Raw genomic sequence first — 17,887 nt, 5'->3', positions numbered from 1 at the left:
GATACTTCAGCTCCAGTCAGGTCTTGATAAATTGGATGAACAGTTTTTACAAAATGATCACTCCATATCTAACCTCTCAGTCCTCATTCTCAAAGGAAACCTGCACAACATCTTAAAAAGATGAGTTTGGGAGCTTACATTCATAACTTAGCTAGACACTAAAAATCATAAGCTTAATAAAGACACTGGATTTATGGCTTATTACAACAATCTGTAACCCACTAACCCCTTTTTGTCCTATGACTGCAGAGGTGTTAACGGGACACTGACCTTGAATGGCCCCTTAGAATACATGTTAACTACTTATGATAAACAGTCTATTTCATATTGTATTTAGCTGTGACATACTACGTTTCCCAGACCTGAAGAAGAGCTCTGTGTAGCTCAAAAGCTTGTCTCTTTCACCAGCAGAAGTTGGTCCAATAAAAGATATTATCTCACCCACCTTGTCTCTCTAATATCCTGGGACCAACACAGCTACACCAACACTGTCAGAAGCTGGGAATGGGCGACAGGGGATGGATCACTAGATGATTACCTGTTCTGTTCATTCCCTCTGGGGCACCTGGCACTGGCCATTGTCGGAAGATAGGATACTGGGCTAGATGGACCTTTGGTCTGACCCAATATGGCCATTCTTATGTACTGCAAACAGCAATGGGAGACATCAAATTTGGCTTTCTGAAATGAAAACTCCACAGCACAAAGGAAAAGGAAGCACAACATAACAGTGGCATCTACTTCCCAAGCAAATGCAAGAAACAAAACATCATTGCCAAAGGACTCACCATCTCTAATCCTCTGATCACTACATAGAACTCCAAATATGCTTACTAGTTCAGCAGAAGTACTTCCAAAAAACTGAGAAATCACCTCCTGCACTTCACATACTCCAGAAGGAACCACCTCAAACAAGAAAACATCACATACTTCCACACACTGGAACGGAAAAAACAGGAAAACTACCTGGAGACCAAGCAAGAAACCCAAAACAGCTATCAAAAAGCCTGATGATAGCCATCCAACACAAAAACAAAAAGTGGAACCAACTACAACAGCTCCACAACCCACAGACCACGACCTCCAGGAGAAACCATGCCACCAGGACACAACACATGGACAGTACACAAGATCCCAAAATCATCAATTTATCAAGACTCCCTCTAAGCAGAACTAAATGGTCTGTACTCTCCAAAAGACTGAACTTCTGCCCCACCACAGAACCTGATCCCATATTAACATGTGGAGAACTGGAAGAATTCTTTCACTGACTCCACCTCAAAGAATTATTTCCAAAATAATGATGACACCACCCACAACTACCAGGTCTCCACTGATAGTCATAAGAAAAAAAGAATAATCTCACTAGATAGCCCACAGTGAGCGAAACCACACATTTGATCATTATATTTATTGCTTCAGGAAGAAAATTGACTGTGAAATCCTTAACAAACATCACATCCACCACATATCTCTCCACCACCGAGAGGACAGCTATATAGTCCCTGAAATCCAACCAGATAGTGATCAAAGCAGCAAAAGACGTGCCATCATAGTTCTCAACTGTGATGATTACGTCAACCAGGCCAACTGACAATTCCTCAATACTATCTGCTATAAAGAACTCAAAGAAGATACTACACCACAATTCACCGAAGAATTTAAGGATATCACCAAATCCTTCCCCAAACAACTCCAAAAGAAACTCTACAACCTCATCCCCCATGAACCCCCACCCCAGGGACCTTCTACATGCTTCCCAAGATATACAAAAAAGGGAACCCAGGCAGACACATCATATCTGGCCATGGTACTCTTATTGAAGAAATATGAGGATTTACAGAAATCATCTTCAAACCACTCACCACAGCAACAGCCAGCTTCCTCCAAGACACAGCTGACATCCTCTAGCTACTCTGCAACCTTAACAACCAGAACGCCATCCTTGCCACCATGGATGTCAATTCCCTATACACCAACATCCATCACAATGACGGCATCGCTGCCTGCCTCAAATATCTACAATACAATGGACAACCTTCAGATATCCACCCCAAACACATTGCCAAATGATCCATTTAATCCTCACCCATAACAATTTTACATTCAATGACAAAACACTTTGTTCAAACCATAGGAACAGACATGGGTACTAAGATGGCTCCCCAATATGCCAACCTCTTCATGGGCCACCTTGAGGAAGAATTTCTGGACAAATGTATCACAAAACCAATTATATACCTGAGATACAATGATGATATTTTCATCCTACAGACGGATGACCTAAATTCTTTCAGGTTTCCACCACAGCTTCAACCACCACCACCCATTCATCATTCTCTCTCTAGAACACTCCTGCACTAGCATAAAATTTCTGGAAACCACGATCGGCTTCAACAATGGAACCTTACAGACAACTGTATACAAGAACCCACAGATCATCATATTTACCTCACAGATCCAGTAACCATCCCAACAAAACAATCTGTTATCTATAGCTAGGCACTCAGATACCACAGAGGAGAACGTGTGGAATACACACCTTAACACACTTAAAACCACCTTCACCAAACAAGGAAACTCCACCAGAGAAGTAGATCGCATCATGGAATGGGTCACCCAAGAGAACCTGCTTCAATACAGAGTGGGGGGGAAAACTCCAACCGCATATCCCTAATTGTCAGCTACTACCCCATACTGAAACCCATATGGGGTATCATTAAACAATTGCAATCAATACTTGATGGGGACCACATTCTGAAAGAAACCTTTCCTGAACCCCCTCTTCTGGCCGTCAAACAACCCCCAAACTCTCCAAGCTCATCATCAGAAGCAAGCTCCCCACAGACCAGGGCCAATCAACTCAAAGCAGCACCAGACCCTGCCATAACAACAAATGCAAAATTTGCTGACATAGCTCCACTGCTATGGTGATCAATACCCCCCACAACACATCTTTTAAGATCCATGGATTCTACACATGCCTATCACAATATGTGGCGTACCTCATCCGGTGCTCTAAATGACCTAATAACTATGTGGGTGAAACCAGACGATCACTACACTCTTGAATGAATTCCCACAGAAAAAAAAATAAGACAAAAACACTATATCACCTATGAGTGAACACTTTTCAGAAAGCAATCACTCCATATCTGACCTGTCAGTTCTCATCCTTAAAGGAAACCGGCACAACACCTTCAAAAGACAAGCCTGGGAGCTTAAATTCATAACTTTGCTAGACACTAAAAAGCACGGTCTTAATAAACATACTAAATGTATGGCTTATTACAACAATCTGTAAGTCACAAACCCCCCCACCCCTTTTTTGTCCTATGACTGCAGTTAATGGGACATGTCACTTTGAACGATCTTCGAATGTATGTTAACTACTTATGCTAAACAATCTGTTCCACCTTGTATTTAGCTGTGACACTGTGTACCTTTCCCAGACCTGAAGAAGAGCTCTGTGTAGCTCGAAAACTTGTGTCTTCATCAACAGAAGATGGTGCAATAAAAGATATTACCGCACACACCTTGTCTCTCTAATGTATATAATGTGCACTCATGATTTTTGTGCTATTAGAAGACCACACAATTTTGTTGAATCAAAACCAGTATTTGGAGCCAAGGCCAAATTCTAATATTTAGATGCTCTTTTGAATGTCCACATGTGCACAGAAGTATGTTGCTGTGCAGATCTGGCTGTGGAAGGTTTCCACATCTTCATTCTCTGAACTCATAATCAATCAGCGTTCAGCCAATAGTTAGCTCTGTGCCTAGAGACAGATTTAGAAAAAGTTTGTTGGTTCAAGGCATTTTGTTCTAGCTGCCCAATAGATCAGGTTCTCTTATTCATTAAATGTTCACAGAGTATCTTTTAACCAGGACAATCATCAGCTCAAGGGAAGTTGATGAAGTTTGTGCTGAGGGACCACTCAAAACTCTCATCCAAGCTCTCATCTTGAGACTCAATTGCTGCAACATTTCTTTTCTCCGCCCTTGACAAACACAATCTTTGGAGCAGAGACATATTTCTGTTCTGTGTTTGTACAATGCTTAGCACAATGGGGTCCTGGTCCATGCCTAAGGCTCCTAGGTGCTACAGTAATGCAAATAATGAATAATAATGAGCAGCCCAAAAGATTCATCCCTGTCAGCTGCTCTGTCTCTGACATGGCTTACACAGTCACCTAGAGGTTAGGATCCATACAAGAAGGGTTTCAAGCAATTTAACACATACATATCCTTGGTTTTCACTTGACCAATTTTTTTTAAACCGAAGTGGGGCTTTCTTATCCCATTTGTAACTGCTATTCCTGCCATATGCCATAAAATGCTGCAATCCTGTTTCACATTTTGGATATACAAAAAGTCTGCTCTGCTGTGTTCTACCACACATGGCATTCAAAACTAGTTACAATTGTAGCTATTTTGCTCATCCAAGAAGTATGACATTTTATAAAATGATGCCAAATTAATTTTAATGTGTGTTTGGGTTTATTTGCACTGAAAAATAACCTTTTTTCCTTATTTTCAAAAAGCTGATTTGAGGAAAATAAGCAGATTGACTTAAATGACATGAAACATATAAGAGAACCAGGATTATATCTGTGCCAGTGTATAGAACTAATAGAACTGAAATCATCCAGAAATTGCCCTATTTACCTATGTTCTTGATCACTGATGTTTGTACGGGGACTGTTACTTAAGCAGAAATATATAAAATATATGTTTCTTTCAAACTATTAACCAAGTGGCCCCACATTTTAAGAAACTGCTACTGATCTAAAAGTGAAAGTAATTTGCATTTTACTACAGGATTGTCTTCACTTTACTGTAGCATCAGGATTCTGGAATGACATTTACTAGTGCATTTTGCTCAAATGCCATCTGAGAACCAAGGCAATGAGAGATCTCTGTCATTTCCACCACTATCCCATTTATTTAAAGCAGGTTTGGTGTTGAAACCATGCAAAAGTATGGATTTCACTGAAATTCATAAGCTGACCCAGCTTTATTCAAAGCTGGGGTCAGTGTCCTTCAAAAGCATTGTCATTCTTAGTGAACCTTTCTATGAATCTGGACTAAGGTTTGAGTTTGAAATGAATCTCCAAATCTGGTGATTTGGGTATTTATTGTGCACACTGCACAGTGTGGTTCTAACCACTCAGGAAGCAAAGGAACTCCGATATTTCATTAGACGAATGGCCCACCTATTCCACTATGGAATAGAAGAGGCCATTGCTGAGAAGCTAAATAAATTCTTTGCATCAGTCTTTAGTGCGGAGGATGTGAGGGAGATTCCCACACCTGAGCCATGCTTTTTAGGTGACCAATCTGAGGAACTGCCCCAGTTTGAGGTGTCAAGAGAGAAGGCTTTGAAACAAAACAATAAAACTAAACAATAATAAGTTAACAGGACCAGATAGTATTCACCCAAGTGTTCTGAAGGAACTCAAATATGAAATTGCAGTATTGTGATATGTAACCTCTTGCTTAAATCAGCCTCTGTACCAGATGACTTGAGGATAGTTAACATGACACCAATTTTTTAAAAAAGAGACAATCCTGGCAATTACAGAATGTTGTGAATCATTAGGAAAGAGATAGATAATAAGACAGAAAATATCGTAATGCCACTATATAAATCCATGGTACAGCCACACCTTACATACTGTGTGCTGTTCTGGTCGCCTCATCTCAAAAAAGATATATTAGAACTGGAAAAAGTACAGAGAGGGCAAAAGGAAAAAAAGATTAGGGGTATGGAACAGCTTCCATATGAGAAGAGATGAAAAAGACTGGAAAGTTATCTCTTTTCTAAACAGAACAAAGGGGTGGGGATATGATAGAGGTCTACAAAATCATGAATGGTGTAGAAGAGGTGAATAAGGAAGTGTTATTTACCCCTTCACATAACACAAGTACCAGGGGTCACCTAATAAAATTAATAGGCAGCAGATTTAAAATATAAGGAAATACTTCTTCACACAACGCCCAGTAAACCTTGTGGAACTCATTGCCAGGGGATGTTGTGGAGGTCAAAAGTATAAGTGGGTTAAAAAAAATTAGATACATTCATGGAGGATAGGTCTATCAATGGCTATTAGCCAAGATGGCTAAGCCTCTGACTGTCAGATGCTGGGACTGGACAACAGGGAATGGATCACTTGATAATTGCCTGTTCTGTTCATTTCCTCTGAAGCACCTAGCATTGGCCATTGTCAGAAGACAGGATACAGGGCTGGATGGACCATTGGTCTGACCTAGTATGGCCACTTTTATGTTCTTATCCTGTCATCTACAGTGGCCAGGGCCATATATTACAGAGGAAGGTGCAAAAATAGATGAGTCAGTATGTTGTTATGGGATAACCTGCCACCAGGAAAAAGTTTCCTCCTAGCTCCTAATATTCATCACTTGATGCAATGCATTCTAGTCAGATTATAGATGACAGGACACAGGTATACATACATAGCATAATTCTCTTCACTGTAACCTGAGCCTATCAATACCGTAAGCCAAACATCACCACCACAAAAAAACCTAATCAACTCCCTGCCCCCACCCAAAAAAGGGTAATTAAGTGACATCACTTAATTACCTTAAAAATAGGTTTCAGTGGGCATTGCTACTTAGAGCTTATGAGTCCAGATTCATGACTGGTGAAGAAGAGGAGGAGGAGATGTTCTGTACCATAAACTGGAATTCTTCAGAGTCTCCATTTCCTAATCTGGAATTTGTCAGTGACATGGCCTGTTAATATGTCAATATTTGTCAATACCCTTGGTTGAATCATTTGTTGTCTTATCCAAATAAATAGTGTAAAGTTTTAAGAGCTACAGAATAACTCATTTGATACCATCCTCATTGGGAAGTTTGCTTTCAGGGGAAATCTGGAGATTAACCTTTGTGAAATGATACAAAACAAAAAAACCTATTGGTCCAGACTGCTACAGAGAGTTTGCAGAAACCTGATTTACTAGAAGGAGAAAATGTCCCTGGCTCTCAAGCCACAAAATGTGAGTTACGTGTTTATCCTAAAAATTTAAAATACTTGTCTGAGCCCATCTAGTCCAGTCTTTTCAACATCTATCCCTTTCTGCTTTTATTTATATTGGCCCATTTTCTAGTGACAAGAACACATACGAGGCACTGTTATCTTTTTGCAACTTGATTAAACTTTGTTAGCAAATATGGATATACACTTCGTAATGGGTTCTGTTCAGTTCATTAATTAATGAGACATCAAATGGTTATGCTCAATTGCTTTTTATTAATCAAAGATTAGACATCTAGGATTAATCAGCACAAACACAGAAAGGAAAAATCTCTAGTCACCCTTCCTGGGAATCCAGGTTGCAGCATTTCTTAGGTCCAACTTGGTAATCATTTCATAGGTTTTTATATCCTACGTGTTTACTTCATTCTATAATTTGCAGTGAGCTATACTCTTATCACCACCAGTCATCCTCAGATGTCACCCTTGAGGTCAATCATCTAGATAGTTACATATTCCATTATGTCCCAATACACTCCAAATTTCCAAAGTACAAAAGGTTTTGGCCTATTCAACAGCAGAGACCATACTAGGTTGCAAGTAACACTTTTCAACCAACCATTAAATTTTGCCTTTTGCTGTTGGTTACATTTTATATATTATCCAATCATATGTTAATGTCATATTGAGGTTATATACCTATAAAGTGAATCATGTTCCTTTGCAGATTTCCATTATATATGCCCTTCCATGTGGTTCCCATTATAATTTCATTTGCCAATCACAAGCACTGTTTTCTACTTTAAAAATAGGCTATGAAAGTTTGTCATGAACTTAGACAGATATTGCTTATAGATCAAAAATATATATACTAGTAATTCTGTATTGTCTCTCTTTTAGCATTACTTTGCAGCAATACTTTTTTGGGAACTTTGGCCAATAAGCTAACAGTCAAATATACCTTTTTGGTTCACATGAGGAACGGTGAGAGCTCTAGGCCCATAGGAAATCAGTACCATTAACTATCATCATTCAGAGGTGCCAATACAGAAAAGTCTTTGAGGCAGGGACTCTTCCTGTGTGAATGGACTGCACCTAGCACATTGTGGAGTCTACCCAAATACGTATAAATAAGAACTGGAATGCCATAATTTCAGCGTAATCTGACAGGATCTTGCAATTATTATGAAATTCAACATCAGTTTAGCCTGCTAAATAAATAGTTCTACAATTCTACAAGAGAAATGAAAGATCAATGCTGCAGAAATTCATTGAATTAATGTTATAACTTTCATAGATTTTTATTTTAATTTTTGAATTTACCATACAAGAAATATCATGGAGAGGCATAAATAGAAATATTGTTCCAAAAGTATGGTTCTCAACCTTTTCAGAACCATGCTCTGACATGAAAATGGAAAGAAATTTCAGGATTCCCCTCCCATCTACACATAAAGACAGGGAGGAGGGGCATGACTAGAGCTCAGCAAAATTTATTTAATAGTTTATTCACTGAAAAATGCAGATTCAGGCCAACCAACATGAATATACTGAAAAGCTCCAGCCCTGTCACGGGGTTTGCTGCTCACCATTTGACAGCACCCCCTTGTGGCTCATCTGGGGAATTATCTCGCCACTGTCCACATCCCATCTGGCAGTCGCTCACCCCTTTTTCCCAGTCACTCTCTCTGTGGCTGCCCTCCTGCTAGTCCAGAGCTGTAGTGCCTCTTCATTGCCAAGTCACCATTGTCCTCCCCTTCTGGGATATTATTAGAGTCTCCTCCCTCAAAGTCTCAGGCAGTCTCCAACTCCACTGTCCTGACTGCACTAGTCCCACATTAGTGCATAAGGGAACTCGGGCCCATCCGCTCTGGGTTCCAATCCAGGGATCCTTGAACCATCAGTTCAGGTCTATCCCTCTCGGACCTTACTGCCCAGGTGAGCTTTGTTCTCAGTCAGTCTCATGGCCCCTTAGCTCCCCAGACAGTGCAGACTAAGGTTAATTGGCCTCTCATGCCAATTTAACCCCATCCATGCTGGTCTGGGGTGAACATCCCACCACAAGCCCCCCCAAAAAATGTGAGCCAGATTCAAAGAGACTTAGACACCATTCATAAAACCACTGGCCAGTGGAGGAGGAGGTAGTGTCCCCCATGGCAAGAGTACTCAGATGGATGTGGGAAACCCAAGTTCAAGTCCCTCCTCTAAATCAGAGAGAGTGGGAATTTGAACACAGATCTCTCACACCCCAGATGAGCACTGTAACCATGGGGCTATAGAGTATTAGAAGGGGAAATGCCTCCTCCAGTGGTGGTTTTGTGAATAACATTTCCAAATTTCCTTTGCTTTTATTAAAAGTCATTTAAAACACCCAAAATCTAAACAAAACATTATGTCCAAACAACAATTTTTTTCAGCCTTTTTTTTTTTTTTTTTGGCCAAGAAAACAGAAAAAAGAATATTTCAGGTCAATCTAAATGAAGGATATTTTTGATGTTTTGGTTTGGCCAGTGAACCAAAAAATTGATTAATCACACAGCTCTACTCAAAATACCACTCCAGAACTGTGTTGTGACTCCACTCAAACTGAGAACTCACAAGCAAAACATATCCCACATCCTAAAGGAGATATTGGTCAATTACCATAAATTGGATATCTGAAAAAGCAAATCCTGGGAGAATGACAAATCCAGTAAGTCCCTGCTCCATATGGAACAAAACATCCTGTTAAACTCAGCATTCTGGGTTTTAATCACCTTTATACATATTCCTGTCTGCTTGCCAGTCTCTTCTGCAGCAGTAGGCGGAGCAGCACTGAGGTAAGGCATCCCCTGTCCCTTTCTTAAACTCCTCCTCATATTTCATACAGAAGTCCGGGAAAGTGAAGAAGGTCCTCTCCTATTATTCCCTCTGTCACAGACTCAATTTCTTCCTGATGCAAGGCAGGGCCCAGAAAGTGAACTGGGTTTCCATTAGCTACCCCTCCCCTGTCCCAAACAGAGGATTGAAGAGGGGAGACTGAGTTTACCATGGCCCCCCAGCTTTCAGTCACTTCTAAGTCCTATGGAGGAGGATTTAGGGACGAATGGGTTTCCCCACCCTGCCATACACCTTTTGATCTCAAGCCTTATGCAGTGGTCTGGGAAGTGAAGGATGCTCTCCTGACTTCATCCAGCTCCTATTGCTCCCTGGTTATGTGGAGAGGCCCGAGGAAAAGAAAAACCCTCCTGCCCTCAAGCTCAGAATCTGTGGTGGGTCTCTTTTGTTATTTATAAGCACCACTCTTGAATGGCCTTGGGAATCTGAGCTCCACACAGAATGGTGCACAAGTGTGATGCTGTTATGCTGGTGCAAGAGACAAGACATACAATTTGACCGCCAACAAAAAAGAGACTGACTATACAAATTGCTGTCAAGAGTACAATGTAAACTGGAAAAGAAATATGTTTTCATTAACTTCTCTCAGTTGTAGTGATCTTGTCATTTGTAGCTATAGCAGGCACAACATTTTCAGACAGAAAAATGATTTGCAAGTTGGCCATATACTTTTAATGCTCTTCATAACTGTGCATTAAGAGGTCCTTGTAGATAAAGAGTGCAAACACCACATCGAAGAGTTTATGGTGCCTTTCATTTCTTCAAAAATTTACAGTCCATGTTAGGATTTGGTAGTCTGACGGGCATAAGGCCCTCTCTCAGAGTAAAGAAAATTCTCCTCTCGCAATCTGTTTGGCACAGTCTCTATAATTTTGTTACACAGTTATGGCAGTGAGAAAAATGACCAGGCACTTGGAATGGGGGGAGGGAAACTTTAACAATCCACATGCTGCAGCTGTAGTTATCTTTTAAGAGCCCCATTAAGTACACAATTCTTGGGGTTTTCCACTTTAAAAAACTGACTACACTTAAAAATCAGCAGATTCAGAGGTGGGGGAAAATCAGACGGTCTTCAGAAGCCTTTTGAAACAATTTTCTTTCCACATCAAGCTGAGTAGAAGACCAAAAGCCTATGTAAATACGGTCTCCCCTGGGCCACAATCTGATAGTAAATAAAAGATAGGAATTCCCTTCACGCAGATGCTCTGGCCTGGTCTCCACAAGAAAAATCCATAGTTAAGCCAACCTAAATCCCTGTGTAGACAGTGCTAGGTCAACAGAAGAATTCTGCCATCGACCTAGCTACTGCCCCTCGGGGAGGTGGATTTCTTGCACCAATGGGAGAATCCCTCCCATCGGCATAGGTAGTATCTACACTGAAGCACTATAGGTGTGCCTCTGTAGCATGTTAAGCATAGACAAGCCCTTAGTTTTCAGGCCCGGAAAAGTCTCAGGACCAAAGTGAATCCTACATGACTATAAATGGTGAATTGGGATTGATGGCGTTAATAAACATTGTTGGAAAAGTACCTGATCTTGTGCTTTGAGATAAAATATTTACTAAAGGGTGTAGGACAGGAGTCCCTTAATGTTACTCCCTAATGCAAGAGTGCCAAGTATTCTATTTCAGTGACTTTCAACCTTTCCAGACTACTGTACCCCTTTCAGGAGTCTGATTTGTCTTGCATACCCCCAAGTTAACCTCACTTCAAAACTACTTGCTTACAAAATCTGACACAAAAATACAAAAGTGTCTCAGCACACTATTACTGAAAAATTGCTTACTTTCTCATTTTTACTATGTAATTATAAAATAAATCAACTGGGATATAAATACACCTCTACCCCAATATAACGCGACCCGATATAACACGAATTCGGATATAACGCGGTAAAGCAGCGTTCCGGGGGGGCGGGTCTGCGCACTCTGGTGGATCAAAGCAAGTTCGATATAACGCGGTTTCACCTATAACGCGGTAAGATTTTTTGGCTCCCAAGGACAGCGTTATATCAAGGTAGAGGTGTATTGTACTTACATTTCTGTGTATAGTATAAACCAGGGATCAGCAACCTTTGGCACACGGCTCGCCAGGGTAAGCACCCTGGTGGGCCAGGCCGGTTTGTTTACCTGCCGTGTCGGCAGGTTCGGCCGATCGCAGCTCCCACTGGCCGCGGTTTGCCGCTTCAGACCAATGGGGGCGGCGGGAAATGGCGGCCAGCACATCCCTCGTCCCACGCCACTTCCCACAGCCCCCATTGGCCTGGAGCGGCGAACTGTGGCCAGTGGGAGCTGCGATCGGCCGAACCTGCCGATGCGGGAGGTAAACAAACCAGCCCGGACCCCCAGGGTGCTTACCCTGGCAAGCCACGTGCCAAAGATTGTCAATCCCTGATATATAGAGCAGTATAAACAAGTCATTGTCTGTATGAAATTTTAGTTTATGCTGACTTCGCTAGTGCTTTTTATGTAGCCTGTTGTAAAACTAGACAAATATCTAGATGAGTTGATGTACCCATTGGAAGACCTCTGCCTACCGCCATGTACACCTGGTTGAGAACCACTACTCTATTTGATGTGGGAGGAGATACTGAGGCCTATTGCAGTTTCCAGCAACTGCAAGGATATTTCAGTTCACCAACTGTAATCAGAAGGAAGCTCAACATTAACATATACAGTTCAAGAGTCACAGATGTGGTTACTGAATAGAGATCTACGTTTGCTACAAAGTTTCAGTGATCCTTAAACTTTTGAGTGTGCTATTAATATAAATGTATTCAATAATTAAGTATTGAACTTAAATTATCAACACTAAAATTATGGATACATTAACGATTGTGCAAAATACACAACTACTAAAATATCTTTTTTCTTTTTTTGCTTCCAGGACTACACACTCACAATGTATTTCCAGCAGTCCTGGAGGGACAAAAGGCTGTCTTACTCTGGAATACCTTTGAACCTAACTTTGGACAATAGAGTAGCTGACCAGCTCTGGGTGCCAGACACATACTTCCAAAATGACAAGAAGTCATATGTTCATGGGGTTACAGTGAAAAATCGAATGATTCGACTACATCCTGATGGAACGGTCCTTTATGGCCTACGGTATGTAGTATTTTTACTTTACATTTCATGTCTTTTTGGAATAATTGTACACAACACTATAGTAGCCATACAGCATGACTTATCACCAACATATTTTCCTTTATTTTGGCTTATTCTGAAAGCTTTACTCAAGATCACTGGGGCTATAGGTTGAAGTAACTAAAATATCCACCTACAGCATGAGAACTATACTTAGCCTCCAGCTATTTTCCACAACACAACAACACTACCATTTATGTATTTAACTATGACTCATGTGAAAGCCTAATGCCTCCACATCTTTTGGCTCTTCTGAGCATGTTGGTGCTGCTAAGGAATCTGGCATCACTGTGTTACTCAAGCAATGAAGAAGTATTGACTGAATGAGTTTTAGAGCTGAGTATTGCTTAGTAAGGGTGCAATGATCTAAAATCAAGAGGTAGATGAAAAAGTACAAAAATTAGCTAATCCAAATATGCACTATTCCGTGCTCTCCAGTGATGGAATTTTTCATGTGTGTTTGGCTTTATCATTTAACATGGCTGGTCCAGATTTCCTGACCCATTTGCTCATCCCCACCGGAATATGCTCTTAGTGAACTATAAGCATGCATATCGACTGGAGTCATCATTATCTTGCAAGCACTGAGAGAGGAGGTAGGTAATGGACATTTTGCCTTCACCAAGTCAAAAGAACTGGGTTTGGGAGATGTGGATGAGATCCACTCAAAAAATCAGTAAGTAAGAGGTATGAGAGTTGTTAAAGCATACAAGGATAGTTCATCCATCCTGTGGACATGTCACAGGACATTTTCAATTATTTGTAAATATTTTCTTGGAAACCTAGATGTACTCAGGCATGAATTATTTACCATACAGCTTTTATTTTAACTTGTAACTAGCAAGGTCCATAAGTGTGTTTATTAACATAATGCTCTGAAATCAACAAATCAATAAAGACAAGTGCAAAGTACTTAATTTAGGAAGGAAAAATTCAAATGCACAACTACAAAATGGGAAATAACTGGCTAGGAGATAGTACTGCAGAAAAGGAACTGAGAGCTGTCCCAAGTGGAGGCTCTCATTCCAGTTCCTAACAGAAAAGTATCCACACTTCCCAAGATCACTAGCACAATTGGTCCCAGCTAGCACCATTGTTGGTAATTTCATTAGAAAGGCTAAGGACAGAAAGGACATGGAAATCCAACAACATTCTGACTCCCTGAAGCAGTCAATCCAGGTCAACACGGAAGCAGGGCAATACAGGGATATTCATGATGTACCTCTTCTGTACATAGAGGACTTCAGGCTCCTGATCTGTCTTTTGGCACCTTTCTTTTCAACTAAATTAATTTAAAAGCAATTTTTTAAACCTTTAAAAGCATCTCACATGATAAAGAGTGTCACTGGGGGTAAGAGAGGAAAGGGGGCTGAGCAGAAAAACACTCTGTCCTAATGTCTCAAGAGAAGTAAGGAGAAAAAATTAATCCACAGGCTTTTTTTTAACTTTTTGAGAGATGTTCAGATACTTCAGTGATAAGTGTCATAATAAAGACCTGGATGGATTAGCGTACATTAAGACGCAGCAGTACTTGGACTTGAATGGTTTTCAGTTCTTCTCCTAAGGAACTAATAATATTTCTACTACTAGGAGTTAAATTTCACAAGTACCCTCCACCTCACTCTAAATAATTGTCTTCAAGTGTAAATTCACCTCTTTCATTTGATGTCTGTTAATACGTATATTTAGTTTAATTTAAATCACTAAGTTTCTTTACAGAGATTAGGATTCCTACATGGCGAGCTCTCTGGAAGGCAACTGGTGGTAAACACAGCTCACACCATCTAGAGTTTAGTAATATCACCTTCTCTTAATTTGCAAAGAATAGGCCAAGAGACCAAAGGGTATTTAGGTGCCAGTGACACTGATTTGCAAGAACAGCAGACAGTCACAGGCATCATGCTTGTAAATAATGTTAGTAAGGTAAGAAAGACTTTACTTATTGACCCTAACATTAGATGTTATACATGTCAGGAATTTGTTTTCTGACAGAGAACAAGGTATACCATATATTCTAAATTCTAAGTACAGTACTGCAGGAAGTTCTTAAAGCAAGCACGGGGGGAAAAACAAGTCGAAGTATTTGGACATTTTTTGTTTTCATTTTGTTTTGGAACAGAAAAAAATTCAAAGCTAGCCATAACTTAGACATTTAATTGCTTTCCAGTGTTTCACAGCAGATCTTTAGAACAATGTATTTTTACTCCTTTTGACCCTAGTGGCTTGTCAAAGTTCAGAGCCCTAAGGATATTCCAGGAAGGAGTAGAAATTGGTGATGGAGTCTGGTATTTTCTTTGATGCAATCTTATTTACAAGGAATGTAGAAGTCCTGTTTCTCCCAATGGAGGAGAAACCAAAGACCAAGGAATAGCTTCTTTGCTTACAGCCCAAGCTTCTTTCAACCACCACAGTCGATCCAGAACCTTGCTCTAGGCTTCTCCAGGCTGCAGCTTAGCTTTCTACACTACCGGCCGGATCAAAGGGCAGCAATCGATCCAGCAGGTGTCGATTTATCGTGTCTGGTATAGATGCTATAAATCGACCGCCGAACGCTCTAGCATCGACTCCAGTACTCCACCTCAATGAGAAGCGCAAGGGGAATCGATGGGAGAACGTCTCCCGTCGACACACTGCAGTGAAGACACCGTGGTAGGTAGATCTAAGTACCTTGACTTCAGCTACATTATTTACGTAGCTGAAGTTACGTAACTTAGATTGACCTCCCCCCATAATGTAGACCAGCCCTGAGTCTCTCTCTTGTAGGCTCTGTGTCCTGCCTGTTCACACAGAGACACCCTTACCCAAAAACAATCCTCAGCAAAAACCCGTCCACTCACACAGTCCAGAACTCCTGGGCAGGCTCACATAACCCTTTTGTCTTTGGGGAGAGGGAGCTTGTGATTAGCTTATACCTACAGTTATGTTAACTCAAGGGCACATTCACACCCATTAATTCAACAAGATTTTAACTCAACCCAACATTTCACCTAGCTCATAATAGTATTATACCATATATAAATTGTGTTCACCTGAAGGAATACAACCAATTTTTGAAAATAATTTCAGGAAGAGAAGGAAGAAATCTTAAAACTATTTTGAAAGAAAAACAAAATACCATCCAAAATTTTGGATCAATGTATATTATTTAAAGATTATCCAATTATGTGAGCATTAATTCCATCTGGTCAAATATAACTTGGTTTATTATTGCCTTGCAACACCAGAAGTTCCCCAGTTCTGTACACTGTATTTTATAGTCCACCATTGTAGGGGGAACATTTTTAAAGTTATGGTTAAATACAATCTAAAGTCTCAAATATGCACATCTAAAATTAAAGGGCTAGATCACATTATTCCTTATGTTGAGATAGCACCAAAATCGATTTTACTAGGATTTGTACAGTTTCCAAGAGAGAGGGGACTTTGCCAGGAAGAAAGTTGGTTACTTGTGACAAACTTTGCCCATAGTTGTCTTACAACAGTGGAAATAATGGCAAGAGAATATAGTGAAAAGCATAATTCAGTCAACCTGAAAAACAAAGACATAATGCACAATGCATCTTGGATCCATTTGGTTCATTTTTTTAAAATGTGGATAAGATAGGATTGACAAGCAACACAAATTGCTTCACAGTCCAAAACAGGGATCAATTTCTGAACATCTTAACTATGGCTTAATCTGTGCAAAATAAAACCTCAAATATCACATCGGTTCTCTGACTATATAGCCAAATACAGTAGCTTGAAAACTAATAAAATATACCTCTATACATATATACAAAGTAATATGTTTCCATTTATCAAAATCAAGCTTAAGGTATATTAGCAGGAAAAACAGATATTAAATATTTGTTGATTGATTATTTTGACCCATCATGAGTTTCCTGTCACACTCTTCAAACCGACAGCTGGGTGGATACTACAAAAACTGTATCAAGTCTATCTGGGAATACTAGGACTTCCTGATATAGAGAGATGTATTCTGTTAGTGGCAAACTGGTACTTAAATTGTGAAAGAGAGAACAACGCACCCATACGGAAATGGCTGAGAGCTTGAAGAATGTGGTTTCATTTGTTAAACAGAGCATGTGGAGAATGTGTTTCCATTTGCCTTCAGACTTCACAAATCTGCAATTCCCTTCCGTCAAACTAACTGCTGAAAATCAGCTTATCAGGTGAGTTATGCTTAGAGAATTTCTTAGAGAAAACCTTATAAAATGTTTTTTGAAAATAGGTAATGGATTTGCCTTCCTCTCTTTCTGTAAAGAACTATTCATCATTTCAGTCCTTTAAAATCAGAATGTATGGGAACCATATGTATCTTCAGCAGTGATATTCAGATTAGCTGAACTCACTGGTGAGTGTGTGTTACAGGTCCCACTCTGTGCCTCATTCAAAGAGGAGATGAGTCTGTCACTGTCCCAGCTAAGTACTTTTAGCTCTTTAGCCCAAGCTGTGGCAGTGCATGCTTTTAGCTCTGGAGGTCCCTGGTTAAATCACCAGTGTGCCAGCCAAGATGGGGACCACCACATAGTTATATCTGCATATACACTAATCAGTCATGAGCTCACGTAGTTAAATAATAATAATTGATCATTTGTATTCTAATAGTGCCTAGAGATCCCAATAAAACTCAGCTTCCCATTGCTCTGGGCAACTAACTGTAGAAACAGATAGTTATGGACAATCCCTGCTCCCAGATGCTTACAGTCTAAAGCCCCATTCCTGCAAGTCATGGTGTGCAGGAAAATCCTTCTGCCCACATCAGACCAGATTTAAGACAAGATACAACAAGTGAAGGTGACAAACTGACAGAGGAATGGCTACAGGAACATGTTTCATAGGTGGAATAATTTTTTGAG

The 17,887-nt window shown here is 40.2% G+C and overlaps 1 protein-coding gene across 2 annotated transcripts in view; it reads left to right on the top strand.

The window, feature by feature from the left end:
- GABRB1 (gamma-aminobutyric acid type A receptor beta1 subunit) overlaps positions 1–17,887 on the top strand; it is a 249,827-nt gene that overhangs the window by 139,260 nt on the left and 92,680 nt on the right. For both annotated transcript variants that reach the window (XM_026648162.1, XM_026648161.1), the window contains exon 4: positions 12,766–12,986. In XM_026648162.1, coding sequence (XP_026503947.1) covers positions 12,766–12,986 — 221 coding nt within the window. The remainder of the gene's footprint in view (positions 1–12,765; positions 12,987–17,887) is intronic.

This window comes from Terrapene carolina, unplaced genomic scaffold, assembly GCF_002925995.2.
Source record: "Terrapene carolina triunguis isolate 2854851 unplaced genomic scaffold, T_m_triunguis-2.0 Scaffold66, whole genome shotgun sequence".
In the NCBI taxonomy this organism is placed as follows: domain Eukaryota; kingdom Metazoa; phylum Chordata; order Testudines; family Emydidae; genus Terrapene; species Terrapene triunguis.
Note: the sequence above shows the minus strand (reverse complement) of the source record. Positions and strands in the feature narration are given on the sequence as shown.